Source organism: Betta splendens, chromosome 3 (genome assembly GCF_900634795.4).
Source record: "Betta splendens chromosome 3, fBetSpl5.4, whole genome shotgun sequence".
NCBI classification, from domain to species: Eukaryota; Metazoa; Chordata; class Actinopteri; order Anabantiformes; family Osphronemidae; genus Betta; species Betta splendens.
Window position 1 is genome coordinate 13,171,222 of NC_040883.2, and position 27,889 is coordinate 13,199,110.

Sequence of the window (27,889 nt, forward strand, 5' to 3'; positions counted from 1 at the left end):
GCAGGTTGCACGCTCACGTTCCACTCTGCAGAAACAACAACGTTAGCCTGAACACAACGCTGAGACTAAGAAGATCAGTGTCAACACCATCATGTACTATAGACACCCAGAGCTTTCTGTCATCACCCCTAATTTACAAATGGCTAAACAATGGAAAGCTGAGCCTGTAGTCAAACACAGGTCCAACACTAACACTGAGAACTTGGAATAAGTGGAATAAACACACCTGACTACACTGCCCCAGGTCACTGATTCATTCACGGATAAACACTGGCACACAAGTACAGACGCTGCTGTTTTTATTAATTTTTCTTTCTTTATTGGCATGAAACACATGCATTTTAGTTGCCAAAGCAAATAGAATAACTAATGTATCAAGGAAGAATGGCAGTGTGAAAATACTTTAAGGAATAAAGAAAACCCCACAAAATAAATGGATAAATTTATGCATAAGATATTTATATAATATTTAATAATATAATACATGATCTATTTACACACACTGGTGTAGCTACAGATGCCCATAGGTGGCGCTAGTGAAGCAGCAAACACGTGTGAAGTTGTCATTTACTGTCTCTTGGCAGGGTCAGACCAAGTCATACTTTCATCCTTCAATAGAAAACAAGCTTTTCATTATTTTCCAGGTTTATGAAGCTTTTTCAGTCTCTGTGTTCATAATGTTTCATAATCCCGATGGCAGCATATGAATATGTTTCCTGGTGTGCGTGTTTATAAAGCCCCACAGTATATTGCCTGGTTTTACTCTACTGACATCTGTGTGTGCCTAAATCACACAGAATAAATAATATAATGTAATACACTTCTTAAAAAGTCTCATTAGCATAGAGTATTAGCTGTAATCAAATTTAAAATCTGTGTAAGTTTTAATTGAATGTTTGTAGGACTGGAGGGGTTTTATTGTATGACTGAGATCTGGGTATTAACTTTGCAACGTTAGGTTTTCCTACACAGTGATGCCCCCTGTTGGCTGAATGGTATATAACAAAACCTTGTGTATGGACCAAAGTATGGAATATATGACGAAAAAAAAAGGATTATCGGAATGAAAACTAGTGAACTAAATAAAAGAAACTTAGTTAATTAGTTTTAATACTTGCTCTGCAAATGCCCTTTCTGCTTTACATGTGATATTGTCAGATCGGTGCAGCCAAAAATAAAAATGACTAAAAAGACCAGTGTGTGTGTGTGTGTGTGTGTGTGTGTGTGTGTGTGTGTGTGTGTGTGTGTGTGTGTGTGTGTGTGTGTGTGTGTGTGTGTGTGAGAATCAAAACTAAATTTAATATTAGTTGAGTGAAAGAAATGTTACCAAACTCCAACATGGGTGTGGCTGCTCAGATGCTTTTTCCAGCTTCATTGTGCATTGCTTATCATTATAAACTGTGTCCTCTGTCATCAGCATCAATCATAGATGGGTTACTATGGTCCAATGTGCTAAGATGACCTCTGTGGGTCCAGCAAACCTGCAGCTTTTGAGCTAAATACTACACTTTGCTTTTTTGCATCAACTCACCCAAGTTTAATTGTAATTGTCTGTGCTGTGGAGTGAAATATATCCTGCAAGCACAAACAGTAAAATATAAGGCTCCATAGCAAACAAACCATGCTAAATATGAGCTCTGGCCTCATGCGGATAACAGCGCTGACAATGGGTAAGGCCCTGGTCACAAGATTAGAGGAGCCTTAAAACCCAAAAGCCACATTCAGGAGGTTATTTACTTGGAAGTCAGGACAGCTGTTGGAGCGGTGCTGCAGACGGATCTAAGTGTGACAAGGAAGGGGAGTAGTCTGCGACTTCCTCTGTCCTCTAACGCTCCCTCGGTCCTCTGGCCATCACTCTTCTTCGTCATAGCAGTGACTCGGATCGACTAGCGCGCTGCCATGGCCTCAAACGCCAGCCACATGTTGGAGGCTGCCTTGGAGCAAATGGACGACATTATTGCTGGTAAGAGTTTCTGCTTCTTTATCGGAGCCTCCACAGGCTGCCCACTTTGTAATTGCAGCCCTCCATAAAACCAGCACTGCCCACATGGGAATCACATACATCTGCAGCGCATTGGAAAATATTTAAAGGATTCTGTAAAATGTGATGGATCAGCGGGTCTAATCAATAAAGGTCTTTTATTCAGGCTGGTATGTCAGTAAAGTTCTTATTAGTTCTTCTTCGTAAATGTATGTACATTTGTGACTTCGTTAGCACTCATATCTGCAATAGACCAAGACGACTGAAGTGTTTTTGCATCTGTATTTTCTCACAGAGGTGATACATTTTAGTGAAAGCTGTTGGTCACAGCCGTTGTACTTTGGGTCAAAGGTCAAGTTCTGTTAATAGAGATGAAGTCATTACAATCCATCACATGGAAACTACACAGAAAACAGCTACCAATCACACGCTGTTGATGAAAACGTATGGACCGGTCCACGTACACACACTGCGCCCTGACTCCGTGACTGTGCTGTACAAATGCACAGCGCTGGTGGCTTATACACGATCATCACAGCGACCTACAAACTCAACCTCTAATTTGTGGATTTCAGAAGCCACAGTGTACAGTACGAGGCCATTTGATGCTATTTACAGCCAGCAAGCCACACTGGAGCACCACAGTGCCCCCAGGAGGTCGTTCCAGGAAATGCTGGTGTTACCGCGTGTCCGGTTTTAATCAAAAGCAGAGCACAATCAGCTCTAGCGGCCAAATGTGCTACACAAACAAAGGAATTTGCTTCTGGTTGTCTATAAAAAATAGAATGAAACATGTTCCACAGTCAACAAGATCCAGATAAAAATGACAACTACAGCTACAGAAACAATGCATGGTGCAAGTGTTTGCGACACTATTACCCACACAACTTCTTAAATTCCTTAGGTGCAGCCTGTCATCTCCCAACTGATGGGAGGCCAGTAGTTTCAGACACGCCGGCATACTTTGAGTGCTTGTGTCTTGGAGGATGCTGTTGTGAACTTCCTGTTCTTTCCTCAAGGCAAAATTGGCGAAGGCCTGTTTGGAGTCCTGATGCAGTTAGGTGGCCATGACTACCAAACATCACAGTGCACACAGAAGCTGAGCCCTCCCCCACCTGCGGAGCCCGCCCTCAAGGCTCTGCATCTGACTGAAGCCCTCAGGGAAGTCCTGGAGGCCCAGCGGAGCGAAGAGGAGCAGGCCTCTCTCAGGAAGCAGGTCTCCACGGACACAGCACACGTTCTGCTGAAATGGCTGGAGGGAGACGGGGTGAGCACCGCATCGCGGAGATCAACGGCCGATCATTAAACCCAGTGTGCAAACACAAAACCCACTCTGACAGATCCATAATCCAAGAAAACTGAGCTAGTATACTTTAGATACTGTATAGTACAGTACTTGTACAGAATCCATGGGTTTAGCTAATTACAATTCATGGCATTCTTTGATCCTGACTATCAACATCTGGAGGGCAGTAGAAGCTAAGTTCTGGTGCAAACTGCTCCGGTAATGAGATCCAGAGCTCCTGTTTGAGAGCACGAGCTGTTGCAACCTTATTCACCCTCATTTCCTCCACTTTTATAGCCTTGCATTGATGCTCTCCTTCGTTCTGTTTGTTTGTTTGTCTGAGTCCGGTGAGCCACGACCAGCGCTTTCCTCCTACGTCAACTAACATTTTATATGACATGAACTTTGCTCTGCCCCCCCCCCCCATTCTCCTGCGCTGCCTCCTCCCCTGCCGTCCTTTTACTGACGTCTCGCTCTGCACCACATCTGACAGGCATGTGCTGCAGAAAGTTTCCTCTCCCCTGTGCCCCTCCGAAATTTGCTTGACGGAGAGGCACTTCAGACAGAGCCGGAGAGCGGGCTGCAGAGACAGACAGAGGTTCAGCAGCAAACACGGGGAGGACAGAGGAAGAGCATGAGGCGCAGCCCAAACAAAGCGGTGTGGTAAATATTAAAGGAGTCAGAATGTGCCTGAGCGTGAAAGCATGAGTCGGAAAAATAAGACTTACAAAGGGGCAGAGGAAAGTGAACAAAAGAAAAAAAGGGAGCACAGCCAGCTGGCAGAGTTGGAGTTATTCGGCTGAGCCCTAAAAGTCTCAGACACTGCAGACTCCAAACCACATGGACCAAGGGCCTCACAACTGCAATATGGAGGGTCTGTGAGAGAGGAGAGAGACAGTGCCGCACAGCTAGGAAGTATTTTTTGTCCTGCTGTGGAATTCGGTCTGTGTTCATCCTTGGTGCTTGACGGCTCCGGCTCTGTTCTGGTAGCGTTTAACATTAAAAGCCAGATCCGCAGCACAATGGGCCTGCAGAATGGAGCATGATATTGATTTCTACAAACACTTTGCCTGGCTCAGAAAGGTAAGACTTTGTTCCTCTTGCATGACAAGCCTTTCACATTTTCATCTGCTTATTGGGTCTCTGCAGAGTTGCGCCTCTCACTGCATACTGTTTCTGCCATAGCAGAGCAATTGGGGGGGGGGGGGGGGGGGTTGCTTTGTTTGCGAGCTGGTCAGGTCTGCTGGAACAGACAGCACGCAGTCTGTTTACAAGTCCCCCCAGGACTGGAAAGTTAACGTCAGAACAGAAGCAAGTAGTTAGTGATTTAGTCTGTAGCAGTGCACTGACTCGTCTGTTTTTAGGTGTGAAGGCACTGACTCGTCCGTTTTTAGGTGTGAAGGCAGCATGTTTAATTCTCTGTCAGATCAGCAGAGGCTCGTACTCAGCCGTCTATGGATCTATTGTTAGAGTGACATATTAGTTCACGTTAATGAATATGATGATTTACAGTTTTTCTATGTGTAAACATGTATACTGTATATTCTGTATGTCCATAGACCTCGTGTGGAGTGTAGGTTTGCAACAAATCTCAGAAATACTGTAATTAAGCCCATAGATGCTGTAGTTGAACTGTAACACATGAGCCAAGAGCTGCGCAAATCTGTAATATTGAGTGACCACAGGAGACATAAACTACTGACCAGTATTATTAAAAAATAAAGAGCAGAAACACATGGACTACAGTATGAATGTCAGGATATAATTGTATATATTAATTAATGTGACAGCGGTTTTTGGATTATGGACAATGGGCTTCATGAAGCTTCCAAAAATGTGGTTAAACGTTTGGATTTCTAAGAAATTCGAGATCACCTAGGCTTTTTGCTTTCCTTCCTCTGATGGCTCTGACATAAAACATCCCCCACTGCACATGCAGCCTTGAGCTGACTTCATCCAGAAGAGTTTTGCCACTAATCAGTCAGTATGAAATGTGGTACACAGCTTTTTATGCTGGATTAGGACACGTAAACCTCTTAGAGACGTTTTCACACACAATAGGAAGGAGGGAGCTAAGTTTCTTGTGTGCACATAGTGAAGATTGTGACCCACTGACCTTTAACTTTCATTTTGAAGGTGAACCTCCACTCAAACAGCAACAGTGAGTCGTACCAAGAGCGCTTATCGCGTCTGGAGGGAGACAAGGAGTCGCTCATTCTGCAGGTCAGACCTCTCCACACAATATGACTCTTTTTGTTGAGGTGCAAGTTATTTACTGTAGTATGAGATTGATAGGAGCTGTGAAGAAGGCTGGCGTCAGCTGTCAAGCATTTCACTTAAATCTAAGAAAGAGAAGTGAAAAATTATAAAGGAAATGCTCCAACAATAGAGGAAGAACACAGAGTTAGTGACTCTAAACAGGGCTTGTGTCCCATACGGTCACAGTGTAAAGAGCACAGACAAACAAAGCACAATGACAGGACAAAGGTAGAACAGAGGATGTTCTGTAATTGTGAACTGCTTTCGGGTGAAGCAACAGTTCTAAAGTGGGTTTGGTCCTGTTACAACACCAGACCGTCTTGTTCTGCGCATCGAGTTCTCAGGGCGGCTGAACAAGTGCTTATCTCAGGCAGGTTGAGGCTAGCACCACCATTTACTGTAGCATGTAGGCGTGTGTGCCGGCAGGTGCCCTGTTTATCTGGAGCAATGCCTCTGCCCCAGTTGGCTGCTGGAACCTGCCTCTTAGTCTGCCATTAGCAGTTACTGGGCCTTAATAGCTTCACCGCAGATTTACATTTACCTGCTGACAACGCCGGAGCAGCTGAAGTGCTGCGAGCGCTTAGTGAGGCACAAAAGAATCATTCACTTGTCCTCAGAGGAGCTGTTTAACCCGGCACAGGTAAGAGCGCTTCAGCTGGAGGGAGCACAGGCAGCAACGCGACTGTAGCCGCTGTTGATCAGCTCAGATGTGCAAGAAGCTAAAATGTGACTGACTGAAACTTGTTTTATTTGTCTGTGTCCATGCACACGCACGCACGCACGCACACACACACGCACACGCACACACACACACACACACACACACACACACACACACACACACACACAGGTGAGTGTGCTGACAGACCAGGTGGAGGCTCAGGGACTGAAGATCAGCGACCTGGAGAGCTCTCTGGTGGAGCATCAGCAGAAACTCAACTCCACGGAGGAGATGCTACAGCAGGTACGTGCCTTCACTCACTCGCTGTGTGGAGACAAACGGGTCAGAGTCAGGATTATCTGACCCTCGAGTTAATGGCATGTAAAGAAGGGAAGAATCCATCTATCTTTTAAATATGACCTGTGTTATCCCATAAACTGTCTATTATAAGTCATGAGTTTTGCTTCTTGGGAAGGAATTCCTACTGAGATTCCACAGTATCCATCTGCAGATTACCTTGACAACCAAAAATATTTAGGATACCCAGACGGTGTCTCGAAGCGTTAGCCTGGTGTATGTGGGGCCAGACTGGTCTGACTGTGATTACAACGCCACACCCCCCACCTGAAACCAGCACGACTGAGTCACTCAGAGTCAAACAGAGAGGGCGAGAGACAAAGAGAGAGGGTGGGAGCACAGCAGGGGGAGGAAAGGGAGAGGGCCGGGCCAGCTAAAAAAGGTGGAGAGATGGGAGGGAGGAAGCGTGAGGGTGGAGCTTAAAGAGCCAGTGTCTGTGACTTCAACACCACAGCGGAGACTTTTCTAAACAGTCCGACGGACAGTGAATCTAATGGACACAGCTCTTACCCACTGAAACTACAAACCACTATGTCCATGAGGGAAATGCACTTATGCTTCTTGTGCTGCAGGCTGGAGTAAGATGAACCAGGTATTACGCTGAATAAATGTTTCATTCTTAAAGTGGTGCTCCTAGACTTTGACGGTATGAGACTTTAACGGGTGCCAGCAACGTGACCTTTACCTATTTGATGACTTATCAACTTAACGCGCTCCGCCTGCTCCTGTGTGAAACGCCGTGTGTAATCAGCGGGCTGCTTTCTTGGACACGTGCTCATTATGAGGCTTTAGACCTGAGCTGCAAATCTCTTCCTGGTGACAAAGTTCTAATAGTTTCCATGCGCACGGCGAGACGTAATCCAGATATTTTCCTAAGCCGGTAGTTTTAAATGGAGGCATCCATACTGTATGCGCCGCTCGCCGGCCTCGGATGCTTATTCCTGGACTTTTAAGCGATTCGCCACCTGCTCGACATCAACCAAGTTAGTAATACATGTGCCTGCGTGGCCTGGCTTTACTCTCCAGGCCGACAGGACACATCAGTCACAGAGCTGTGTACTGCAGCAGCACCCTGCTCTCTCTCTCTCTCCGCAGCGGGACTGACTGGCAGCAGTTTGCACCGGCAGGAAAATGCACCTGTCATAGTTATTTTAATGTTCTTCCTATGAATGATTTGCGTGCTTTGAGTCCCGCTCCCCCCCTCTGCTGTGTACTTAGAGAACTGTACGGCGAGCAGTGAAATGGGCTTATAAATAGTGGTCATGGGTTGTGTATATTTAGCCACTCAAACAGCGTCTAAACCAGTGGGTTTGTCTGAGGGGACCGAGCTGCTAGCTCATACTTGATGCTGCCTCGGCTCAGTAAGTGAGCGCTGTGTATCACTGAGGGGATAATGTGTGTTTACATGTACCTGTGTCGGGTCCTGCTCTTATTATATGCTGCTGATGACAGGAGCTTCTGCATAGAACGTCGCTGGAGAGCCAGAAAGTGAGCCTTATGGGGGAGGTGTCCTACCTGAAACTCAAACTGGCAGACATGGAGGGAAGACAGGCCCATGGGGCCGAGAGGCAGCACAAAGCAGAGGTAGGGCTTTGTGGTCCAAATGTATTTAGAATACACAGGTATGATATTTTTGTCAGTATCTAAATAATATATAAATAAGTAATGGGTCTTACCAGTGTACTTTTCATATTCTTGTTTAACAAACTGGTTTAACTGGGAACTGTTTGCAAGAAGGAGTAGTTTAGCTAGAATCCTCAGGAAGGTTTATGTTTAGCTTCAGTCCTTGGAAATTGGAAACTAACTTCGCCAGGACTGACGAGGGTGCACACAAAAATGTGTCTGGTGGATGTAACCTTGAAGTCAGCTGCTGATTTTATGGAAGACCGTAAACACTTTCTGGACGGCGGAGGGGAACATTCACCCAGATCCTGGCTGAGCTGTTCTTGGGCAAAGTCTAGAGGAAAATAAACTCCAGGGGTTTATGTAGAAACATGCATTTGCTTCGGCGGATGTGTTACCAGGAGGTTTTCCCGGCCGTTGAGCAAAGGTATGACTAAGTCAACGCGAAGGCACGGCGAGCGGCAGTATTACTACACAGGATACTGTAAGGCTACTGTCAAAGCACTGCTGGTCAATGAGGCTTTGTGTCCTCAGGCTGAAACACTTCAAGCACAGCAGAGCTGGATGCAGGATGGACTGTGGGCGAGAGTAGGCTCCAGCCCAGAGAGTCTGGCCACGGGCACAGTTTGATCAGCCCATCCTGAATATCTGACATTCATACAACACGAAAATTGGTTTAAAAACATGTTGTTATTCCTTTTTAAGCACCAATAAATCGTATAGGTGTGGCTTTAAATTTGACATCGTTTTGGCACAGGGTGCAGTCATTAGGTGTTTAAAACCTCAACAGCTGCTTGGACTTGAGGAGAACAGGAAAAAAAATGTATGTGCAAGACTTTACCGGCCTACACACACACACACACACACACACACACACAGTGGAGCCAGTAAGCTCACAGTTAAATTTAGCCGTGGAGGCACTGCATATCATCTGTCACATCCTCTGTACCGGAGCCCAAGTGAGACTTCCTCTGTCCACAGTCCGAACATAACTCCCCTGCTGTTTACACTCTTTCTGAGGCCCGCGGGCACAGATCGCGTCTAAAAGATGGCAAACCTTTCGCCCACTCGCTTCCTATTTTCAATGCAAACTTCCCCTTTATTGGGCTCAAAAAGCTGAGTCAAAGCAAATAGTTCAGAGCGGCCGCTAAATAATCGCCATCAAGCACAGCTGAGACAAACTGATGTGGAGTGGATAAACATTTTCAAGCATTGAAACAACAGCCAGTTTCTAGTTTCTCTGGGTTTGGATTAGATGACCTGACATTTAGAGTAGAGGAGGAAAATGATGATGCGAAAGTCCACTTATATTCACAGGAACAACATTTGTCTCAATTCTTTTCTTTCTCATGGGTTCTCTTAGACGGTAGTGAATTTTATCAGTGAGCTGCAGGAGCAGATGTGCAGGTTTCAGAAGGAGATCAACAGTAAGATCCAGGAGAAAAAGGCCTTGGAGACTCTGGCTGACGGCACCTGTACAGCGCCCTGCTCCTCAGACGCCACCGAGGGCCTGGGTCCGAGCTGTGACAAAACCCTCGGTGTGACGCACAAACGGCAAGAAGGTCCAGACGGGAACACACACGGTCTGGAAGATGGTAGCTCGGAAGCGGAGCAACACCACAGCTGTGGAGACAGTGTAGGCACAGCTTGCCTGCATGATGTTTGGTGTGGTGTACAGCACGGCAGCGTCAGTTTATTAACGTGCACCTACGAAATGCTCTAAAAAATGTCACAAGGGTCCCAATCATCGTCCTAATTATGTGTTAGGCTGATGATGTCTATTGGTTTTTTTAAAGGCAGATTTAAAATCATCACCATTAACGGTTTCGCTCAAATTCTGTTTCAGGGTTTGTTCAAGGAGCTCAAGGCTCTTAAAGACAAAGTGGAGCATCTGGAGGATCAGAAGTTACAGTACGAGAGGAAACTCAAAGCAACAAAGGTAGAGCGGCGTTTAGATTCACAGCATCTGTGGACCAATGCCCACCAAAGTTTCCTAAATGAGGTCAAATGTGATGCTTCAGCCAGTTCACTCTTTCCTGGTGTGCCTGAAAAATGCTGTAGGCTCTATTTGTTACCAAACTGAAAATGGCTTTTTAATAATAGCTTAGTCCTTTTTAATATCCACTCTGTACTATATATATTGGCTTGGTCCAGCGTCATTGACTTTTTTCTGCTCTCACCATTCTTACAGTAGCTCTCCCATTAGATCTAGTTGTTTTAGTATTCTCTCTCCTAGTCATAATCACAGTTTTTCCAGTTGATCTCCATATTTGTCCAAGTATTAGATTTATAGACATCATTATAATTAATGGTGCTGCTATTTGCCCTCGTTTACATTATACATGCGTCCATCTGTGTGCTACACCGCTGCCTGGTCGGCCTGTTGATGCTGGAGTCCCATTAGCAGCATGTTTCTGCACATGCTAGTACAGTTCTACAGTGGGCGCTCCTCACGGTGAGCTGTCCTCCTGTGTGGTATCCGCAGGCGGAGATCAGCAACCTTCAGCAGCTCCTGCACAGTAAGAATGCAGAGATCGAGAGTTTGCACAGTCAGCTGCAGGCCCGGGCGTCTTTCTCCAGCGATAGCTCAGACAGAGGTAAGGCCAGCACAGTTTCCCCAGCTCCTTAGCCACAGAGTCACCCATTGTGATGCAGTAGGTGACACTGTTAATGAGTCGTGTTGCATTCATTAACCTGCAGCAGCGGCTTTAGAAAAGGAGTTGTACAGGAAGAGGCTAAACATCAAACATTAGCCTGAGCAGCACTTAATGAACTCTGTTCTGAACCCACGGGGAATGTCTTCTTTTGATTTTCAATTCCTTTCCTTCCCACAGACATGTCTCTTTATTGTATTATCACTGGTTTCCCTCCTCTCCGAAAGATCTGACAATCATCATCTGGCTTCGAAATTGACTCTGTGCTCTTTCGCTCTCCTCCCTTTGGCTTTTCATTATACTTATGAATTCCCAGAAGCATAATGTCCTCTTCATCATTTTGACTGCCATAGACAGTGTAAACACATCCCTGGGCTGCTCGCTCAGTATAATCACTGTCACTCACTGGCTATTATGACTATGTAGCATGCAAGTGTTTCTAAAAAAGTGATCGTTGACACAACTAAATGCTAAGATTTGATTAAATAAGAGAAATGTGTAGTTTAGATGAGAAATGAACACATAATTGGATGGATTCTTACCTCTGCCTTTAGATAATATAATACTAGAGTTTAAATTCAGATCTATAATTGACATGACATGAGCAGCTGTGAGGGGTTTCTCTTTATAGACCAAGAACTGCAGAGGCTCAGGACTGGAATGAAATCACTGGTCGCTGCCAATGATGAAAAGGTAAGTTGGAAACGTATCCTGCCTCCTTCTGGTCAGTACAGCTGTATTTGATTAGACGCCATAGAACTGTGTGTGTGTGTGTGTGTGTGTATGTGTGTGTGTGCCTTCAGTTCCTATAATGTAAAGCATCTTGCTGGCCTGCATTTAGAACATTTGTTTGGAGGGTCACAAGGTAACCGTTTTTAGATGTTGTCTTTCCTCGGAGGCGCCACCTTCCAACCCTTTATAGCACAGAGAGGCTTTTGTATTCCCCCCCGTCTCCCATAGAAGCTCGGACTTTAAAGACTTGCAGACGCAGCCCTACATGTGGCACACACTGAAGACACACACAGCCCGGGGCGGACCATTTCAGGCTAAGCCACATTTAAGTAGGCCTCGATCTGCCAGGCCTAATTTTGGAGTGAGCTACATTAGGGGAACCATGGCGAAACCAGACATGGGCACCGCTTCAAAAAAACGCCCTCCACGCAGCTGGTTACCACAACTGAGGTTTCCAGCTAAGCCCGTGTCAGTTCCCTCCCCAAGCACGTTGTTGATGTCCAGGCCATATGGTGAAAGAGAGACGTTGGGTTAATAAGGAGCTGAAGCAGACAGTCCTGACGTCCTGAGGCTGGATGAACACCTTGACCGTTCTCCTCCTGACCTTCATCCTCCCCTCGCTCTGTTCTCTGCAGGACCGGCGCATTGAGGAGCTCACTCTGCTGCTGAATCAGTGCAGACAGTTCAGAGACGTCGCTCACAGCACAAGGCAAGGTAATGGGCTTCGACTGTCCTCCGTCACATCATTTGATGGTGACAGAACCCAGTGCACTCCCCTCCTCTTCTCCTCGTTGCTGCAGCTCCACCTGCTGTTTGCTCGCTGTCGAACGGCAGAACCCCATCAAGCAGCAGTGAGGAAGAGGAGCAGGGCCCGACGAAGAGCACAGACTCCTCCAGTTTGAAATCTGAGGATGTGAAGTCGGAAGTGGGTACAAACAACTAGTGTGTTGTTGTCATTCACGTATTTCAGCTTTTCCAAGTTTGTTTTTGTGTATCGCAGGTTTCCACAAACAGCTTCTCCTCCCATCAAACGTCACTGTCGTCGGTCCAGAAGGAGAGTCTCCAGGATTCTAGGTAGTGAACATTGATAGGTGGCTAAATTATCCTTTAAAAACATTTAGCTCATATTCTTTTGTTTTAAATCTTCTCAGAACAGAACCACAGACTCTCTCAAACAGCACGAGCGACCTGTCCAACGGACCCGTGCCAAAGGTAAATGCGAGTTACTGCGCATCACGTTTAACACAAAGGTGACAGACGACAGGAGTTGTCATTTTCTGTGTGTGTGTGTGTGTGTGTGTGTGTGTGTGTGTGTGTGTGTGTGTGTGTGTGTGTGTGTGTAATCCAGAGCGGTCTGGGGGACACCAGGAGTCAGACGCTTCCTGTGACTTCCTCTCTGTTCGAGCAAAACGGAATCACAGACAGTGGCAGCGAGCAGCAGCGGCGGCGCGCGTCTCCGGACGGGAGCAACGATGGAGAGTCCAGCCAAAGTAAGCTCAGGCTAAACAGCACACAATATACGATACGCCACTGGCTAATGGGCACTGGAACACACCCAAATATAGGAGCAAACCTGCGTTTTCTGTAGAACAGCTGTGAGACCAGGAACTCCCATGTGTGAAGGCAGTCTAACCCCAAACCACTCTCCCTCAAGCAGACGACCACGGCCCCTTTGATGGCAGCTAATTCTAGACCTAGGCGATGGATCATGGGATAGGCTTTCATTCCAAACACTCCCTCCCTATTGCTCTGATTGACCACATTCATCTCCACTCCACCCTTCTATAGCTTCACTGACCAGTTTTCACATGAGCTCCACCCTGGTTTGGCTCTGCCCCGACAGGCTGCAGCCCGTACTGTATCATGGGCATCACACCTTGTAAATCTGGGCTCAAACCCCTTATTTTTCATGGGATATTAACCTGCTAGGCTCAATGGTCTGTAACCTGTGCTCACGCTCTTAAATGGAGCTCTGTGAAAAAGCAGAACAGCACATGTTTCACATGTGTCTCAGAGTTTAGTTCCAAACGTCAGTTTACAAAGTCATTATTGAAATGTTTGCTCAATTACAATTACAGCAGCTAGTCTGCTGAGATTATTATTATGATTATAGTCAAAGTATAAAATAAAGCTGATTCCAGTCCAGCCTGCAACAGTACTCCTAAAAATGTGAACATTAGTACTTGTGGTTTTCTCTTAAAGGAAACCTGGACAAAGGTCAGGACAGCGCTTCAAGCGATAATTCGCCGGTTCATTCTGGGGCTAACGCTCAACCGGGCCAGCGAGCTGTGGGGTCACCAGAATACATGAAGAACAACAGGAGCTTCAAGAGACTCTGGGGAAAGTGAGTGGTGGGATAAATGAGTCGGCGACTGTGCCTCAGAGCATCACAGGTTTGTACTGTAGCACCTTGATCCTGACAGTTGACCCGTGTTCATGCAGACTCCGTCGAACGCAGTCTGGAGATCCAGATGTTGGTCCATTCAGAAGAGGGGGACTACGAGCAACAGCTGGACCCAGACTGACTAGGACACCAGAATCATGTGATTCTGCACGGTAAAGCCTCCTGCTAACCTTGAAGGCTCAATAATATCGGACCTCATCTTATCATTGCCATTTTCTACAAAATATAAAGAGGTTTAAACTTTGCTTAGAAAGATGTTTTAATGTCATGTCAGAATTTTAATCACTTCATTATCTCACATTTTATTCTGTTAGTGATATGAATACGCCATTCAGCCAATGGACCAAGGAGCAGGTGTGTGGCTGGTTGGAGGACTATGGACTGGGCCAGTATGTCAATCTGTCCAGACAGTGGGTTGAAAATGGACAGACACTGCTGGCTGCCACGCCTCAGGACTTTGAGAAGGTCAGAGAGTGACAGGAGAATCACAAAAACGTTCCTAATTTAAAACTCAGCAAAATCGCACATACACAGTTGCTAATATATCTCAGTCTGTGTATTCAAGTAGAAGAAACTGAAGTGTGTTTTGATTCTACTTCACTTTTTAACTTCAGGAGATGGGTATGAAGAATCCATTGCACAGGAAGAAGCTGCAGTTCGCACTAAAAGCATTCACCACTAAAGTCACAGAAAAGTCAGCGGAGCTGGACCACATCTGGGTCACTCGTAAGACCTTTCTATATGGTGCTGCATGTTCTCATTTGAATCAGACCCAAAACAAGATCATGGAAGTAAAGATGTCAATTCTAAAATGCACAAATGCAAATGCTCACATTTACAACCAGGAACACACTATGAAGACATGATACCCTTTAATGTTTCAGGCTGGTTGGATGATATTGGTTTGCCTCAATATAAAGATCAATTCCATGAAGCTCGAGTGGACGGTCGAATGATCCAGTACCTCACAGTGGTAAGATCTCATCAAGTATGACCACCAAACCTATTTGTTTCATTGTGTTGTTAATTTCTATACTTTGAACTGAGATTCACTAACATTCAGTTCATTCGCTGCTCACCCAGAACGACCTGTTGACTCTGAAGGTCACCAGTCAGCTTCATCATCTCAGCATCAAATGTGCCATCCACGTCCTTCATGTCAACAAGTTCAACCCCAACTGTCTTCGCCGTAGGCCAGAAGAAGAGGTAAAGTCAGTAGTTAACTATGAGAGAGGGACATTTTAAGGCTGCTTAGAGACGTCTCCTAGATGCTGGTGCCATCATAGCATTTGTCCACAAGATGGCGACAGACAGGGGCTTCACATCAAGTAGCTCAGTCTTCTCCGTTTGAGCTACATGGTACCTGCTCCCTGTGTATTCAGAAGCAGCCCTCTCCCTCAGACGTGGTGCAGTGGTCTAACCATCGTGTGATGGAGTGGCTGAGAGCAGTGGATCTCGCCGAGTACGCTCCTAATCTGCGGGGCAGTGGCGTGCACGGTGGCCTCATCGTAAGTACGGCGACTCTTGAGCCCATCTATAGGTTTTTAAGCAAATTCAGAATGTGTTCCACATTATCTACCTCTAGATCTTGGAGCCTCGTTTCAGCTCGGAGACGTTGGCCCTGCTGTTGAATATTCCTCCCCAGAAGACTTTGCTCCGTCGCCACCTCGCCACCGCTTTCTCCGCCCTGGTGGGGCCTCAGGCCATGCAGGAGAAGCGGGAGTACGGAAACGCCACAGGCCACGTTCCCCTCACCACCACGGCCAAAGTAAAGGTAGGAGCATCCTTTAGGAGCGCCACTGTCCTAGGAATGAATCAATGTGAGTTAATATCGGGTTGGACTGTTTTCAGCCAAAGAAGTTGGGCTTCACACAATTCAGTCACCTCCGGAAGAGAAAACCAGACGAATCTGCGGACTATATCTGCCCAATAGACAGCGGAGCTCTGGCAGTCAACGGCATTTCCCGTTTGCCCTCGTCGACACTCAGGGGCTTCAGCCCCAGCTTGGACAGACAAGCGGAGAAACCTGAATAAAGACCCTAAAGACACACACCACACTCTCTCAGACTTTCCTGAACCAGCTGAAACTGAAATTATTCAGAAGTGCAGCAGAGATGCATCTGTTGGTAAAATGTTCAGCAGGATAAGTTAATTGCACATGTTCTTCATGTATATCTTTGTCTAAGCTACAGTATGAACATGAAAAGTGCCAATGAGTGATTCTATTAGTAAAACTGTGTGACGTGTTGAGAAGCTGCTCTTTTGCATTCCTTCTACAGTTGGATTCCGCGGCTTAATCCTTAGCTACATAACGATGCATTCACTGACCATTTTGTATCTAGAATTCTGTAGATTTCTGTAGACTGACTGTACAGTATATTCACATAATAGCCAGTTACTTTAAGTGTAGAGGCTTATCGTTCATTTTCTTGGGACGAACTTAATTCTTCTTTTACATTGCATCAAAGTTCCCTTCAGCATATACAAAAAAACTAAAAGGCTCATTGCCACAGCACGCTATACAACTGCCCCCCCCCCTGTTTCATACAGTTTAAAAATATAATAAACCTCAAGTCAGCATTTAGTTGTGGTGTTTGAATGGGTGATTGTTCCAAGACTGCCTACTACTGGTCACAAGTAGCACATGCAAGCTTGGGACCTCACTCGCGTCAAGCTCACAGTCTGTCTGTGGCCAAGAAGACTAAGAAGTCTGATCCAGCTGTCGGTTGTAATGAAATTCTTTGAAAAATAATAAAAAAGTCTATTAGATGCTTCTTATTCCCACAGTGTGCGTATTGGAGTAAATTATTCATAAGCGGTGGTTCTAATGTTTTGTCCCCATCATTCATTAATGGGGCCAGGCCGGCCATAACATTAGAACCCTCTTCTAATATACTACTAATGCACTACACCGATCACAGATGCCATGTTTTGATGCATTTAATTTTTGCTACCAGAATAATTTCAATAAAGTCAAAATAAATGATCTCTGCATTTTGTTAAAGCCTTTAGCTTGTGGTCAGTCTTGTGATTTAAATCCTAAACCATGTCAAGAGATGGCGATGAGGTGTCAAAGCAGACATACTGTAAACACTACTGTAAAACAGCATTGGAGACAGAATTGATTTGTGTATGTAGTATTTTTCTACATTTAGTCTTAAATAAGCACATTGTAGGATAGTGTTTTATTCAGTTTTGGTCTTAGGGTGTCTCTTGGATTCTGCCGGCAGTCTGTCAGTGTGGCAGTATTGAACTGATCTACAGTATGTCAAATGAAAATTTGAGGAAAGAACAAGTGTAGATTAAGGTACATGTAGAGTATGTGCCTACATGTAGAAACGTGAAGGAAAGCTTCACCAGCAGGTGCCACTGTTGACTGTGTAGTGCAGCTCACCAGCCGCTCAATCTTCACAATGCGAATAAGAAAACAGGAGAATTACTTTTAGTTGAGACTGTCTTGGCCTTCACTTGGCTGAAACAATGTGGCCTGTTGGACTGTGCTGCTCTGTTTATCAGATACTGGGCTCAGACTCACGTGGTTCCAATGAGGCTTGTGGACTAAGCCTGAGAGTTTTAAACTGAGTCCAGTGTCATTAGAAGCACTTTTTGCTCCCAGAGTAGCCATAAATATAAATATCCAGCCTTCTTTAGAAACATTGTTATGTATGTTATGAAACAGTTTAGTTACTGTATGTACTGTATGCTGTAAAATCTATTCCTGAACAAACTTTCTCTTTATAATGCGTTCGCCTTTCTGTTGTATGTGTTCATCACTCAGGTTGATCTGCACATGCACACGTGGGTTGAGTGAGGACCCCATTGTTTATAACAGCACATCTCAGCTAATTTCAGTAATGTGATCCAGCAGCCACTAGCTGACAGTTTAACAGCTATTATTTGTGTCACTCGCTCTCATAACACTTTAGTATTCAATTGTTATGTGCATGAGATTGTGGTATGACTGGCATTTTACCTTGTCACATGATATGTACTGCTTTAATTAAGTGAAAGCGTCTGTGACAGTTATTGGTTTCAACGTCACTTCATAATGGTGATAAAGGATAAAAGCGGAGGTAATTGATTATGATCAACATTGCACAAACTATTTTTAAAGCATTTGTTAATGATTAGAATGTTAACAGCACTTCACACCAGTGACGTGATATAAACCCTCTGAACCTTCCTTTTTCCTTTCTATCTTCTTTACATGTATCTTTGTGCGATTGTGTGAATAGTCATTTACTCTGTGTAACTTTTGTGGTGAAACCTTCCATTCAAATGATGGACTCAGGCTTTAATTCCGTTACCAAGGCTCACTTTCAGCGTAAAACCAGCAGCCAGCGTGTCATCACCCTGTCTGTCTGATCTATGGACTCGCTCAGACGTCTTTAGCGGAGCGTAATCCTGTTTTTATATGATGTCACTGGTCGTTCCTGTCATTAACTTGCCACCAGCTTGCCAGTTTGGGGGAACATATTCGATGTTGGGGCGGTGCATGTGTTGCATACTCCTCATGCAGCCACTAAAGCTGTATCTGTCTCCAGCACACCAGTTTGTTCTGACAGGCCTGCCACAATGATGACTGCATCACCCAGATGCGGCGGAGCAGCTCGCGAGCCGGCGCTGACACGCCGTCAAAAGGAGCAGCCAGCCGTCTGCGAGCGCCTTCTTCTGCCCCGTCAAACCTCAGAACACATCTTGTCCTGTACAGCCAGCCACCAGCAGCCGGGCTCGCTGTAACCCAACATATCTGGCCTGGATGCTGTAATAATATTTGCCCCACGATATTTCTGTGTACCACACAGAAAGTGCGACAGTGACGCATGACGTGATTGGAGGAGCTGAAGTCGAAGGGGCTCGGTTACGATCTGCCACGCTGGAGCCAAGAGGCCTCTTTATTGGGAGCCAGGACGACTGCCTTTCCTGGCAAAGCTTAAATTGTGGACCGGGTGTTTTATTGTGTGAAGACTGCTCATTGAGAGACAGGACAAACATCAGTCGCTTTAAGATGAGACAATTATAGTGACATTTAAAGAGTCCTCCAACCCAATAAAGATTGAGCACGGTGTCACAACACTGGTCAGTGAACATTTGTTAACAGGATAGGATAGATTAGGATAGGATAGATAGATGACGGGGCATGCAAACTACACAAGATAATATAAACAGTAGAACATTATTCATTATGCAACATTGTGTAATAGAACATAAGTAAAGCAAACAGTTAAATTACACTTACATGCATAGATGGTGATGGAGTTAATTCACTATCGCTGTAAAGCACTGTGATATTGATACTGAACTATAGTATTTTATGAATAGCAGGATAAGAAAGGCAGAATTGTTCAGTGTCTAGTCCAAGTCCTTCCCCCACTTACATGAGGAGGAGGAGTAAAGTTTAATGGTCACTGGAAGAAAGGTTTTCCTATGGCGCTCTGTGGTCTACTTGTGTCTCTGGCTGAACGTGCTGCTCTGTCCAGCCAGTGCTGCGTGAGCCGGGTGGGAGGCATTGTCCAGGGCTGAGAGGAGTTTGGACAGCATCCTCCTCTCAATCAGGAAGCTTCACGCCAGACCGCAGCCGGATACGATTGTTTGCCCAGCCTGTTAGCGTCTGCTGTTTTCGAGCTGCTGCATCATTGGCTCACAGCACAGAAGACACAGTAGCATCTCATTCCATCACTGCCAGTGGCCTTCGTGAGATGAGGCATCATCAGAGTTCTTCTGATTTCATCCAGAGTTGGAGAAGAAACGGTGTCACAGTCTACACCATTAATGTACCTCATCTGCAGGTTAGGTTCTAATTATACGCTATAATAACAAGCTGACTGATGGTTAAAGTGAAATAGTGAAAACCTCTTCTCCTCCTGCCATAATTGCTATGGCCAGCAGGGGGCTGTGCCAGGTGACTAGAAGTCATTTAAGGTGCTTAACTGGAACCTGATGCTGTTATTCTTACCTAAAAGGCAGAAAATCCAAACAGGACCAAAGTTACAGGCTGTCAGCTCATTCCATTACACATCAAGACAAACAGGACTCTGCAGTAGACCTCAAAACTGTCTGTCATTTCCACATTTCCCTCTAAACATGGACACTGTAAAAGGGTCAAAATGATAGTTTCCGTATATTATGAGAGAAAGATAAAGAAAGAGAAAACACACAGAATAACAATGACTGTTACAGTAAAGGAAGGGGTAGAAAATAACAGCACATAAGTGATGCACAGAGAGCTGCTACTGTCCGCCTCAATGTCTGACTGATTGTTCTGGCTGCCAAAACTATCACAAAAGTGCTGAAACTCAGGAATTCCCATGTCAGGGATGGACACAGTTTCACTACCTCAGGCCATCATCATGGGTGATTAAGACTGACGTGCATCACCAGAGGCTTTCATGTCCGATGAAAACACCTGTCTGACTCTCTGGGTGAAAATAGACAGTGGAATGCCACAGCAAATAACATTCCATGATGCCACGTGCCCTTGTACGCGGCGTTACTCAAACCGAAGCAGAGGAGCAGATATGGAGAATAATTCTGCAGATTTGCAGATTTTGATGAAAAGGGAATATTAGCGTTCTAGTACAGTGGATCACGTCAAACTAAAGCGAAACTAAAATGAGATGAGCTGAGGTTAACGTGGGCATTCTGTAAATAGGACACACGACGGTTGCAGAGCAAAAAAGGAAGTGGCTGCATCTACTTGATTCACTGCATGTTTACCAAACTACCTAGAAGTATCTGGCTTGCATTGTTTTCACAAAATCAATGTAAAACAGCTGAGACAACACAATGCTGGCTTGGTGGTTCAACAACTCTAGGATTTATCAAAAACATTCCAATCTATAGTTTAAATACGCAAAAAAAACTGTCGTGAAACCTAAACATTAAAACACTTCTTTAAAGTCATTCTTATTGTGAGAGAAAGAAATTCCTTTTAAAAACTAAAAATACAGCAAAGCGGCTGTTAGATGATATTATTCAACACTGTGTAAAGAAATATGCAACAAAAAACAAACCCCAACAGCCATGCTTGATGAAATTACAGACAAAAAAAATGGTCTCTGATAAATTGGCACTTAATTACCGCTTGATTAGCATAATTATGCATGTTAATAGCATCTCAAATGAATTGCAGTTGTCAGGAGGGAGGAAGCATCTGTACTGGTGGCAGGCTGATACATATTTTCTCCTATCCAGCAGCGTTGTCTAACTCGTCCCCTTAAGTGTTCACCATTAATCACTACACACTCCTTTTCCTTTGGAGTGAAATTTGGCATTTTGGGATAATTGGACTATTATGGCGCGCTTGTCACATCTGTAATAGTAGGCTAACGAGCCCCCTTGTGTGCCAGTATTCATTGATGATGGCAGAGCAGGGGTACTGAGTGGCATGGCGGGAAAAGATATGGCTCAGTCTCACTGAGACACTTGATCATGTTATTTTAGCGATTATTGTGTAACGTCGTCCTATTAGCACCAATATGGGCAACCTTTGAATAAAAAAACAAGTGGGGTAAACACATTGCTATGTGTGTATGGATACACACAAAAAAAACTATATCCAGTAAAGTTTCAATTCAGCTCAATTCAAATGAATCACCTCAAGGTAAATTAGACATGAGTATTTTTGAGGAAGACCTTTCCTTCCAATGCGTGTGTCCTCATTATTGATGGACACGGGGATGAGAGAGGGACGTGGGGGTGAAGGAGTTTCAAGGTTACGTGTTGCATCCAGCGCTTGGATTAGGGCAAAGGGCACCAGCTGCAGTGAGGACACACTGTTTTGGATACTTCTCAGGAGGGTTTTACACTTTTTACTGTAAACAGCCTCCTCCCAGATTCACCAAAAATCAATGTGATGGAAATAAGTAAGAAGGTTAAGTATATCTACATGTATGCAAAGAGTCTAACCTAAAAAAGGTCAGGCCTTAGGTAGGTGTAATTTATGTGTATAATGGTCTTAGTCACTGGCCTGTGTGGCAGGGAGAGCTGTATTGGATATTAACTCACTGACGCCTGGTGGTCCGTCATTCCCACAGACAGCCTCTTAATGCCCTAATGGCTCATTTACATTATTGATGAGCCAACCCTGTGTCACCTCAAACACCGACTATTTAAAGGAAATAATTTTATGCAAACTACATATTGATGCACTAATGATCAATTGGCCCTTGTTTTGTGTGTTAATAATATGCAACTGTTGCAGTGTGATCTACATCTTCAATTAGAGAGTTACACACTGGCCGGGCCGCCTGCCTCAAACAAGCAAAGGGAATGTCTCACTTCGTTCTGCAGACTGATGGCGCAAGAGATGCTTGGGTAAAAGGTGTAACGTCATCCACGCCACAACTTCTGTCCAGTTGATGATCTGTTTTCTCCTAAATGGAAGGACGTTTTCTCCTCTAAGGACAAAGCATCAAACGTTCATTCAAATATCTGCCCACCGTTGTAACACATTGACCTAAAGAAACGCAGCTACACTGAATGGGATTATGGGATTCAAATCTTCAGTAACTAGATTTCACCTCGACCGCTTTATGACCATAACATCCTCCTCCTTTTACTGTGCTATGAGTGTAGCGAAGGTGGATCTAGAGGGGGGCAGGGGGAGGGGGGGGGGGGTCCAGCTCATGTCACTGAAGCAAACAAGACAGAGAGATTCCACCAAGATGTGGTCATACATCATCTCTCACTCCATACACTCCATACAAATATTTCTATAATCGCCAAATGTAGAATATGTAGAATGTTATAGAATGATAAATGTGATTGATGATAAATCATTAACCGCTTTTTGAGTATTACCATTACAGACAACAAGACATTTTTTTCTCAGACTGTTTAATATTTTTGAAAAAAAAAAAAAAAGATTTAAAATATTTTAAAGATCACTTTTTAACAACATCTCCTGCTGTCTGTCAAGGGACATCTCTTTTCTCCAAAATTCTATAATCAATACCGCGATCAATTACATTTGCTTTTCACACACAGTGATGCAAATGGGGTCTGCCAGGGCTGTTATTGTGTCCCTGACAAATTGGGGACATTGTTTGCATGCAGGGAGAATGCCTGTCTCCCATAGAATGGGTCCGGCACAGCGTGACACAGAGGATTTGTTTTGCTGATTGATCGGTGTCATGCTTAAATGCTCGTCAATCTCTTGATTTCTAAGACCCAGTCCGGAAAGAATCAACCCCACGTAGACCCAGCGTTTGGAGCAACAAGGTGGTGCTGTTAACTTCAACAGCAGCTACTTTTCCAGAGAGGCTGTGGCAGAAAGATTGATTTTTATTCCCCATACGTGGAGAAAGAAGACACTGGGGACATGCTTGTCATGCGTCTTATCATTTATATCTATGACCTACAAGGTATATTGATGTCACCACTTCTCATTCAATCAAAGATAGATGACCATTATAAATCATTTAAGACTGACTATGACACATAGATGGAGGATTTTATGTAGAAAGTCCATGTATATTCAATGAATGCACGTGTATGCACATACTATACATAGTGAGCTGAAATGGTTCAGCTTGTAGTTAATTAACATCCTTGTTAGAGGTCACGCTAAATGACCCCATGCCCCGCTTCTTCACCAACGCAACATCTATGACAGCACTAGCCCCTCTGAATTAAGAAGCCCATAAACCAGCTCTACTTTTAGGATCTCAATCACAGGGTGAAGACCCATCACCGCTGCTTAAGTCCCCTTGTATCCCACCGAGCCCCTTTAAAAATTAATTATCATGACCACCTAGTGCACACAGATCCTGCTCAGATTGATGGCCAACTATAAAATGTCCCTCCTCACTTTTGCCCTCTCCACATATATCAGCCAGGAGACCTATCATTTATCAAGCAAAATACCAGTTCAAAGTAATGCTGGGTGCTAGCATTGGGATAAGCCATAATAATATAAGGCTTGTGAAGGATTGTATGGGTCTCAGGGCTAGTTAAGGTAGATTTGTACAGAATACTGTCAGAACCTGAAACACTATCTGGTGATAAACAAGGTCTTAGAAACATGCAGTGTAGAAACCAGCAGCATCACAATAGTTCAGCTTCAGTGGCAGTGGCTTGATTATCAGGATCAATTTGTAATTCAGTGCTTGGCTGAAGGACATTTTGACATGTGGACAAGACAAACTGGGTATCGAACCCCCGACTCTGTGATTAATGGATGACCTGCTCTATCCTTTGAGCATAAATTTTCAGTTGACCCTTTCCACAGAATATCCAATTATCAGTCAGCTAACACATGTTGAACTGGTTAAAACAGAGAGTTCATAAAGGTCACAAGCTGAACAAAGTGATTAACCCTGAGACTAAAAACAGAAAAAGTTTGGCATTACATCAAATGATGGTGGTGGCGTCAAGCTTTCAAGATGTCAATGTGGATAGAGCCAAAGGAAATAAAGCTGACAGTGTTCCAAATGACAGAGTCACTGACACACAGTGAAAGCAAGTGGTCCTCACTTCAGCAACAGAGCTCTCGGAGGCCTGTCTACCAGTCACAGCCTTTCTGAGGTGTGAGACAGCTGGTGTCATGACTGAAGACCAGCGTAACCGGAAGAAACTACTGTCTAACTATCCACTTTAGCCTATTGAGGAGCGATGACCTTTGAACTCTGCAGGTTAGGTACGTGTGAAAATAGTGAGAGGTCCTCTGGAAGAAGAGGGCACACTGACATTTAGATCACCTTTTCTTCAAATGTGTTGTACAGAGCATCTTTATTTCCATTAATAATGTTTTTTTTGTCACTCCAATATTTTATCAAATAATACAGTACCTGCAATAGATCATAAGCAGCAACAACAAAGGTGCGTTGGTGAGATGGTTCCACAGTAAGTGTCCCCTGTTCTTGGACAAAAGCTAACGTCCTAACTCACTTTGAAAACTTTAAAAATAAATAGAAAGACGACAGATAAGGACGGCGACAGAAGCATCCATAACGCTTGATATGCACAGAGATGGGGCCGATATTCTGATGCCAACAGCAGCCAAGCGGTTAAGCCCGTCTGTCTGATCGCAGAGGAGAAAGGCGACCCCATATAAATGGGAAATTAGCGGGGAGTATCGTCAAAAGTAATTAACTCTCCTCCTTACCACTGTCCATTAGGTCTGACACAATGACACAGGAGGAAAAAACATCCATGTCAACCCTGGCAGCCGCCTGCGCTGATCAGATAAACATTTTTTTGTTTTGTTTTGACGCCTGATTACAAAATGATTAGCCAGCGTGCCTGTCTCCTCCTCACCCTTCACCTCCCCTGTGGCTTGATTGACAGATGTGGTGATATGCTGTTGGGTCTGTGTAAGCGGTCTACCACTCACACACGAGCACGCTCACATGCACACGGCACAGTATTTTTAAAAGCGTGCATTGTTTTTTGGTAAATGGCTGTTTCCTCCAGACTTAATATTTGGATAATATAATCATAAAATAAAGATAATCAGACGGTTTTATTTAGTATGTAGATGTTTGTTTTAAACACTGATTTATAGCAACTGACAGGAGCATCGCTATGTAGCCCTGCTCTGCTACAGTATTTGTTGAGTAATGTGACTGCGTACCTGTTGTTTACCCAGTTCACTGTCAGAACCCTGTTGTTAATCATTTACCAGCAAGTCATCTGTGACAGGAGCTCTACTCCTCCCATTGCTTCGAGGTGTCACAGAGTGCATTTGTGTATACTACACTATCTGCAGTAGGTCCGCTGCCAGCACATGTTTATCGCCTGATTAATCGTTTTTGCTTAATATTGTTGCCTATTGTTATTATTTTGAACAAGCTGCTGCCTGGTAGTTGAGGTGAAGCAGATTTTAAGAAGTCTTTGATTCTGATCACTGATGAAATGATGGAAGACAAGCATGTGATTACTTGTTTAGATAAGGCCGGCTAGAGCACAGGATGCCCTTGTGTTTGTTTCAGTAGCACTAGACGTGTCCATTGATCACCCACCAGGACGTCGGAGCTCATATTTTGATAAGGATGTGATAAAAACATGATAAGAGCAGTATCTTAAATCTTTGGCTAGATTGATTTACTGCGGGTGTGTGTACAAACGCCAGACCACTGCCATCATTCCTCCTAGAACATATGCTTGGTTGGAGTCAAAGGAGGCTCAGCTTCATTACAAGCACAAAGATCTTCCCTCCACAATGTCATTATCTATACGTCGAAATGTGTTCAGTAGCTGCTGTTGCTTTATTGTCTGTTGGCATTTTATTATTCTACAGCTCCGCACTGCTTAGCTTCATATCGAATCACATTTACGGTGTGCTTTTCATCGTAAACACGTTAAGCGTCCCTTAATATAAAACAAAATTAGCTGTAAAACCATAAACTCCAGGTGACGACTGCTTGTTCCTGCTGGGCTATAAATGTCTATCTTCATTTCCCCTAATTAAAGTAATAAAAGACAACTTTTCAACCTTGGACCCAAGTCACTGCAACTGTTTCGCCTTGGACTATCGCAACGGCTGTTGACAGGTTGGTGTCACGGTGCCATCTTACTGACCGACTGCTATAAAGTCATTATATTCATAAATTAAATGGGCTTTAGGCTGGCTTAGTCAAAGAACACTGTACATTGTAGAAACACCTTTTAACCTTGTTGAAGTATGTGTTTTAAATATTAGTAGTTTATTTACAGTACTTAAAGAATTAAAGATCATTAAGTTATCACTGTGGAACACATCAGTGATCTGAGAAAAAGACCAAATTCTGAGGCTAAAATCAGAAATCAGATTTGTTTTTTCATACGTGTGAGTGTGAACACGTACTGTAGGAAGTCTCTGGAGTCTCACTCACATTTCCCTGAGCTAAACCCAAATAAGCACCGACATCAGTAGATCAGTGCAGCTGACCACCGCAGACCGTCCAGGAGCTCAGCGATGCCTTGCTCCAGGTCTGCGAGGAGACTGTCCAGGACACATCAGGAGCAGAGCATGTCCAGATGTTGCTGCGAGTGAATACAGTCATGCAAAGACCACATACAGTACACACTTGAGTCACATTACAAGAAAATAAAATAATTTCTACAGCATAACTGTATGTACTGTAGCAAACTAATTGTACATAGCATTTAAGTAAAAACTTGAGACTGGTAATTTGATAGTTTTAAATACTTCAGGCAATTATAACTGCTAAGAGGTTCAGTCTGTCAAACCATGAGGTTAAACCTGACAAGTGCTGTCTTGGCCACAAAGGACAACTAAACAACGTCGACCATCATTCAGTGATAACTGTTGCATAACTAACCAGATATTTATACTCGTTACACCCTTGACTGTGACAGAATCATGTGTCTCGGCACATGGTGATGTGCTTTGGCCTTTGTTCTCAGGGAGACTCTGAAGCAGCAGTCACATTTCAATGCACGATGTCGGGCCTCCTTAAAAATGATTAACCAAGTCACCTGTTTCACAAACTGAAATATGATTAAAAGAAGTGTGACAGAGATCATTTCTTCTGCTGTTTACAGTTGTGGCTACCTCTCACAACTGCACACATGTTGCAGTATTTATGCTGTGATACATCTGACTTGACCTTTCCTGAGCGCTAATAATGTTCATGATGGGTCCAACGGAGGCGTTGGATGATATTGGTTACACCATTCCCCTATTCAACACAATTTAGGATAGTTCTCAATCTGACTGTGGTATTTTTAACATTCCTGTTGAAAGGTGATGAAGTCATAGAGTAGCTCAGTTCAAGACCTTCCATTATTCTACAAGAGACACTGGATGGTTGGCTGATTATAAATCACCTTGGAAACACACGGTGATGCAAAATCCATAATGTGAACATCATGCTTGGAACCATATTTAAGCATTCAGGAAGACTGCTACAATCGCCTGTTAGCATGCATTTTGCATTTATTTACCAATTAAAAATGCATTTGGTATGGATTTGAAAGTACTATGCAA

The 27,889-nt window shown here is 44.2% G+C and overlaps 1 protein-coding gene and 1 long non-coding RNA gene across 10 annotated transcripts in view; one reads left to right on the forward strand and one right to left on the reverse strand.

Annotated features, from left to right (window-relative positions):
* The window catches only part of LOC114851911 (uncharacterized), a 166,127-nt gene that overhangs the window by 40,645 nt on the left and 97,593 nt on the right, over positions 1–27,889 (reverse strand). Inside the window, exons 1-4 of one of the 3 annotated variants that reach the window (XR_008694106.1) lie at positions 15,536–15,669; positions 6,394–6,510; positions 5,543–5,608; positions 5,383–5,456 (exon numbers count right to left, since the gene is read on the reverse strand). The exons of 1 other annotated variant lie outside the window; for it this stretch is intronic. This is a non-coding gene — a long non-coding RNA (uncharacterized LOC114851911). Of the gene's footprint in view, positions 1–5,382; positions 5,457–5,542; positions 5,609–6,393; positions 6,511–15,535; positions 15,678–27,889 lie in introns of those variants that run through there. One more of the 3 variants, XR_008694104.1, reaches the window with a different exon arrangement.
* Positions 1,877–16,943, forward strand: ppfibp2a (PPFIA binding protein 2a). 7 transcript variants are annotated; one of them, XM_055507202.1, is made up of 23 exons: positions 1,877–1,963; positions 3,001–3,248; positions 5,403–5,489; positions 6,376–6,489; positions 7,996–8,127; positions 9,530–9,802; positions 10,013–10,105; positions 10,652–10,763; positions 11,452–11,513; positions 12,188–12,266; positions 12,353–12,477; positions 12,553–12,626; positions 12,704–12,764; positions 12,901–13,042; positions 13,755–13,896; positions 13,995–14,108; positions 14,271–14,421; positions 14,571–14,682; positions 14,841–14,929; positions 15,040–15,162; positions 15,339–15,464; positions 15,542–15,730; positions 15,808–16,943. In XM_055507202.1, exons 1-23 carry the CDS (start codon positions 1,900–1,902, stop codon positions 15,988–15,990), a joined length of 2,895 nt encoding a protein of 964 aa, XP_055363177.1. In that variant the 5' UTR covers positions 1,877–1,899; the 3' UTR covers positions 15,991–16,943. The 7 variants fall into 7 exon arrangements, with proteins under 7 accessions (XP_055363177.1, XP_055363178.1, XP_028999617.1 ...); XM_055507203.1 differs by lacking the exon at positions 9,530–9,802 and having other exon boundaries at positions 1,885–1,963; XM_029143784.3 differs by lacking the exons at positions 1,877–1,963; positions 3,001–3,248 and adding an exon at positions 3,865–4,349.

Excerpts from the sequence above, each read along its gene's own strand:
- ppfibp2a (XM_055507202.1), top strand. The coding sequence starts at position 1,900 with ATGGCCTCAAACGCCAGCCACATGTTGGAGGCTGCCTTGGAGCAAATG. Across the intron at positions 10,106-10,651 it reads GGAAACTCAAAGCAACAAAG|GCGGAGATCAGCAACCTTCA; the intron begins GTAGAGCGGCGT and ends TGGTATCCGCAG. Across the intron at positions 12,267-12,352 it reads CGCTCACAGCACAAGGCAAG|CTCCACCTGCTGTTTGCTCG; the intron begins GTAATGGGCTTC and ends TCGTTGCTGCAG.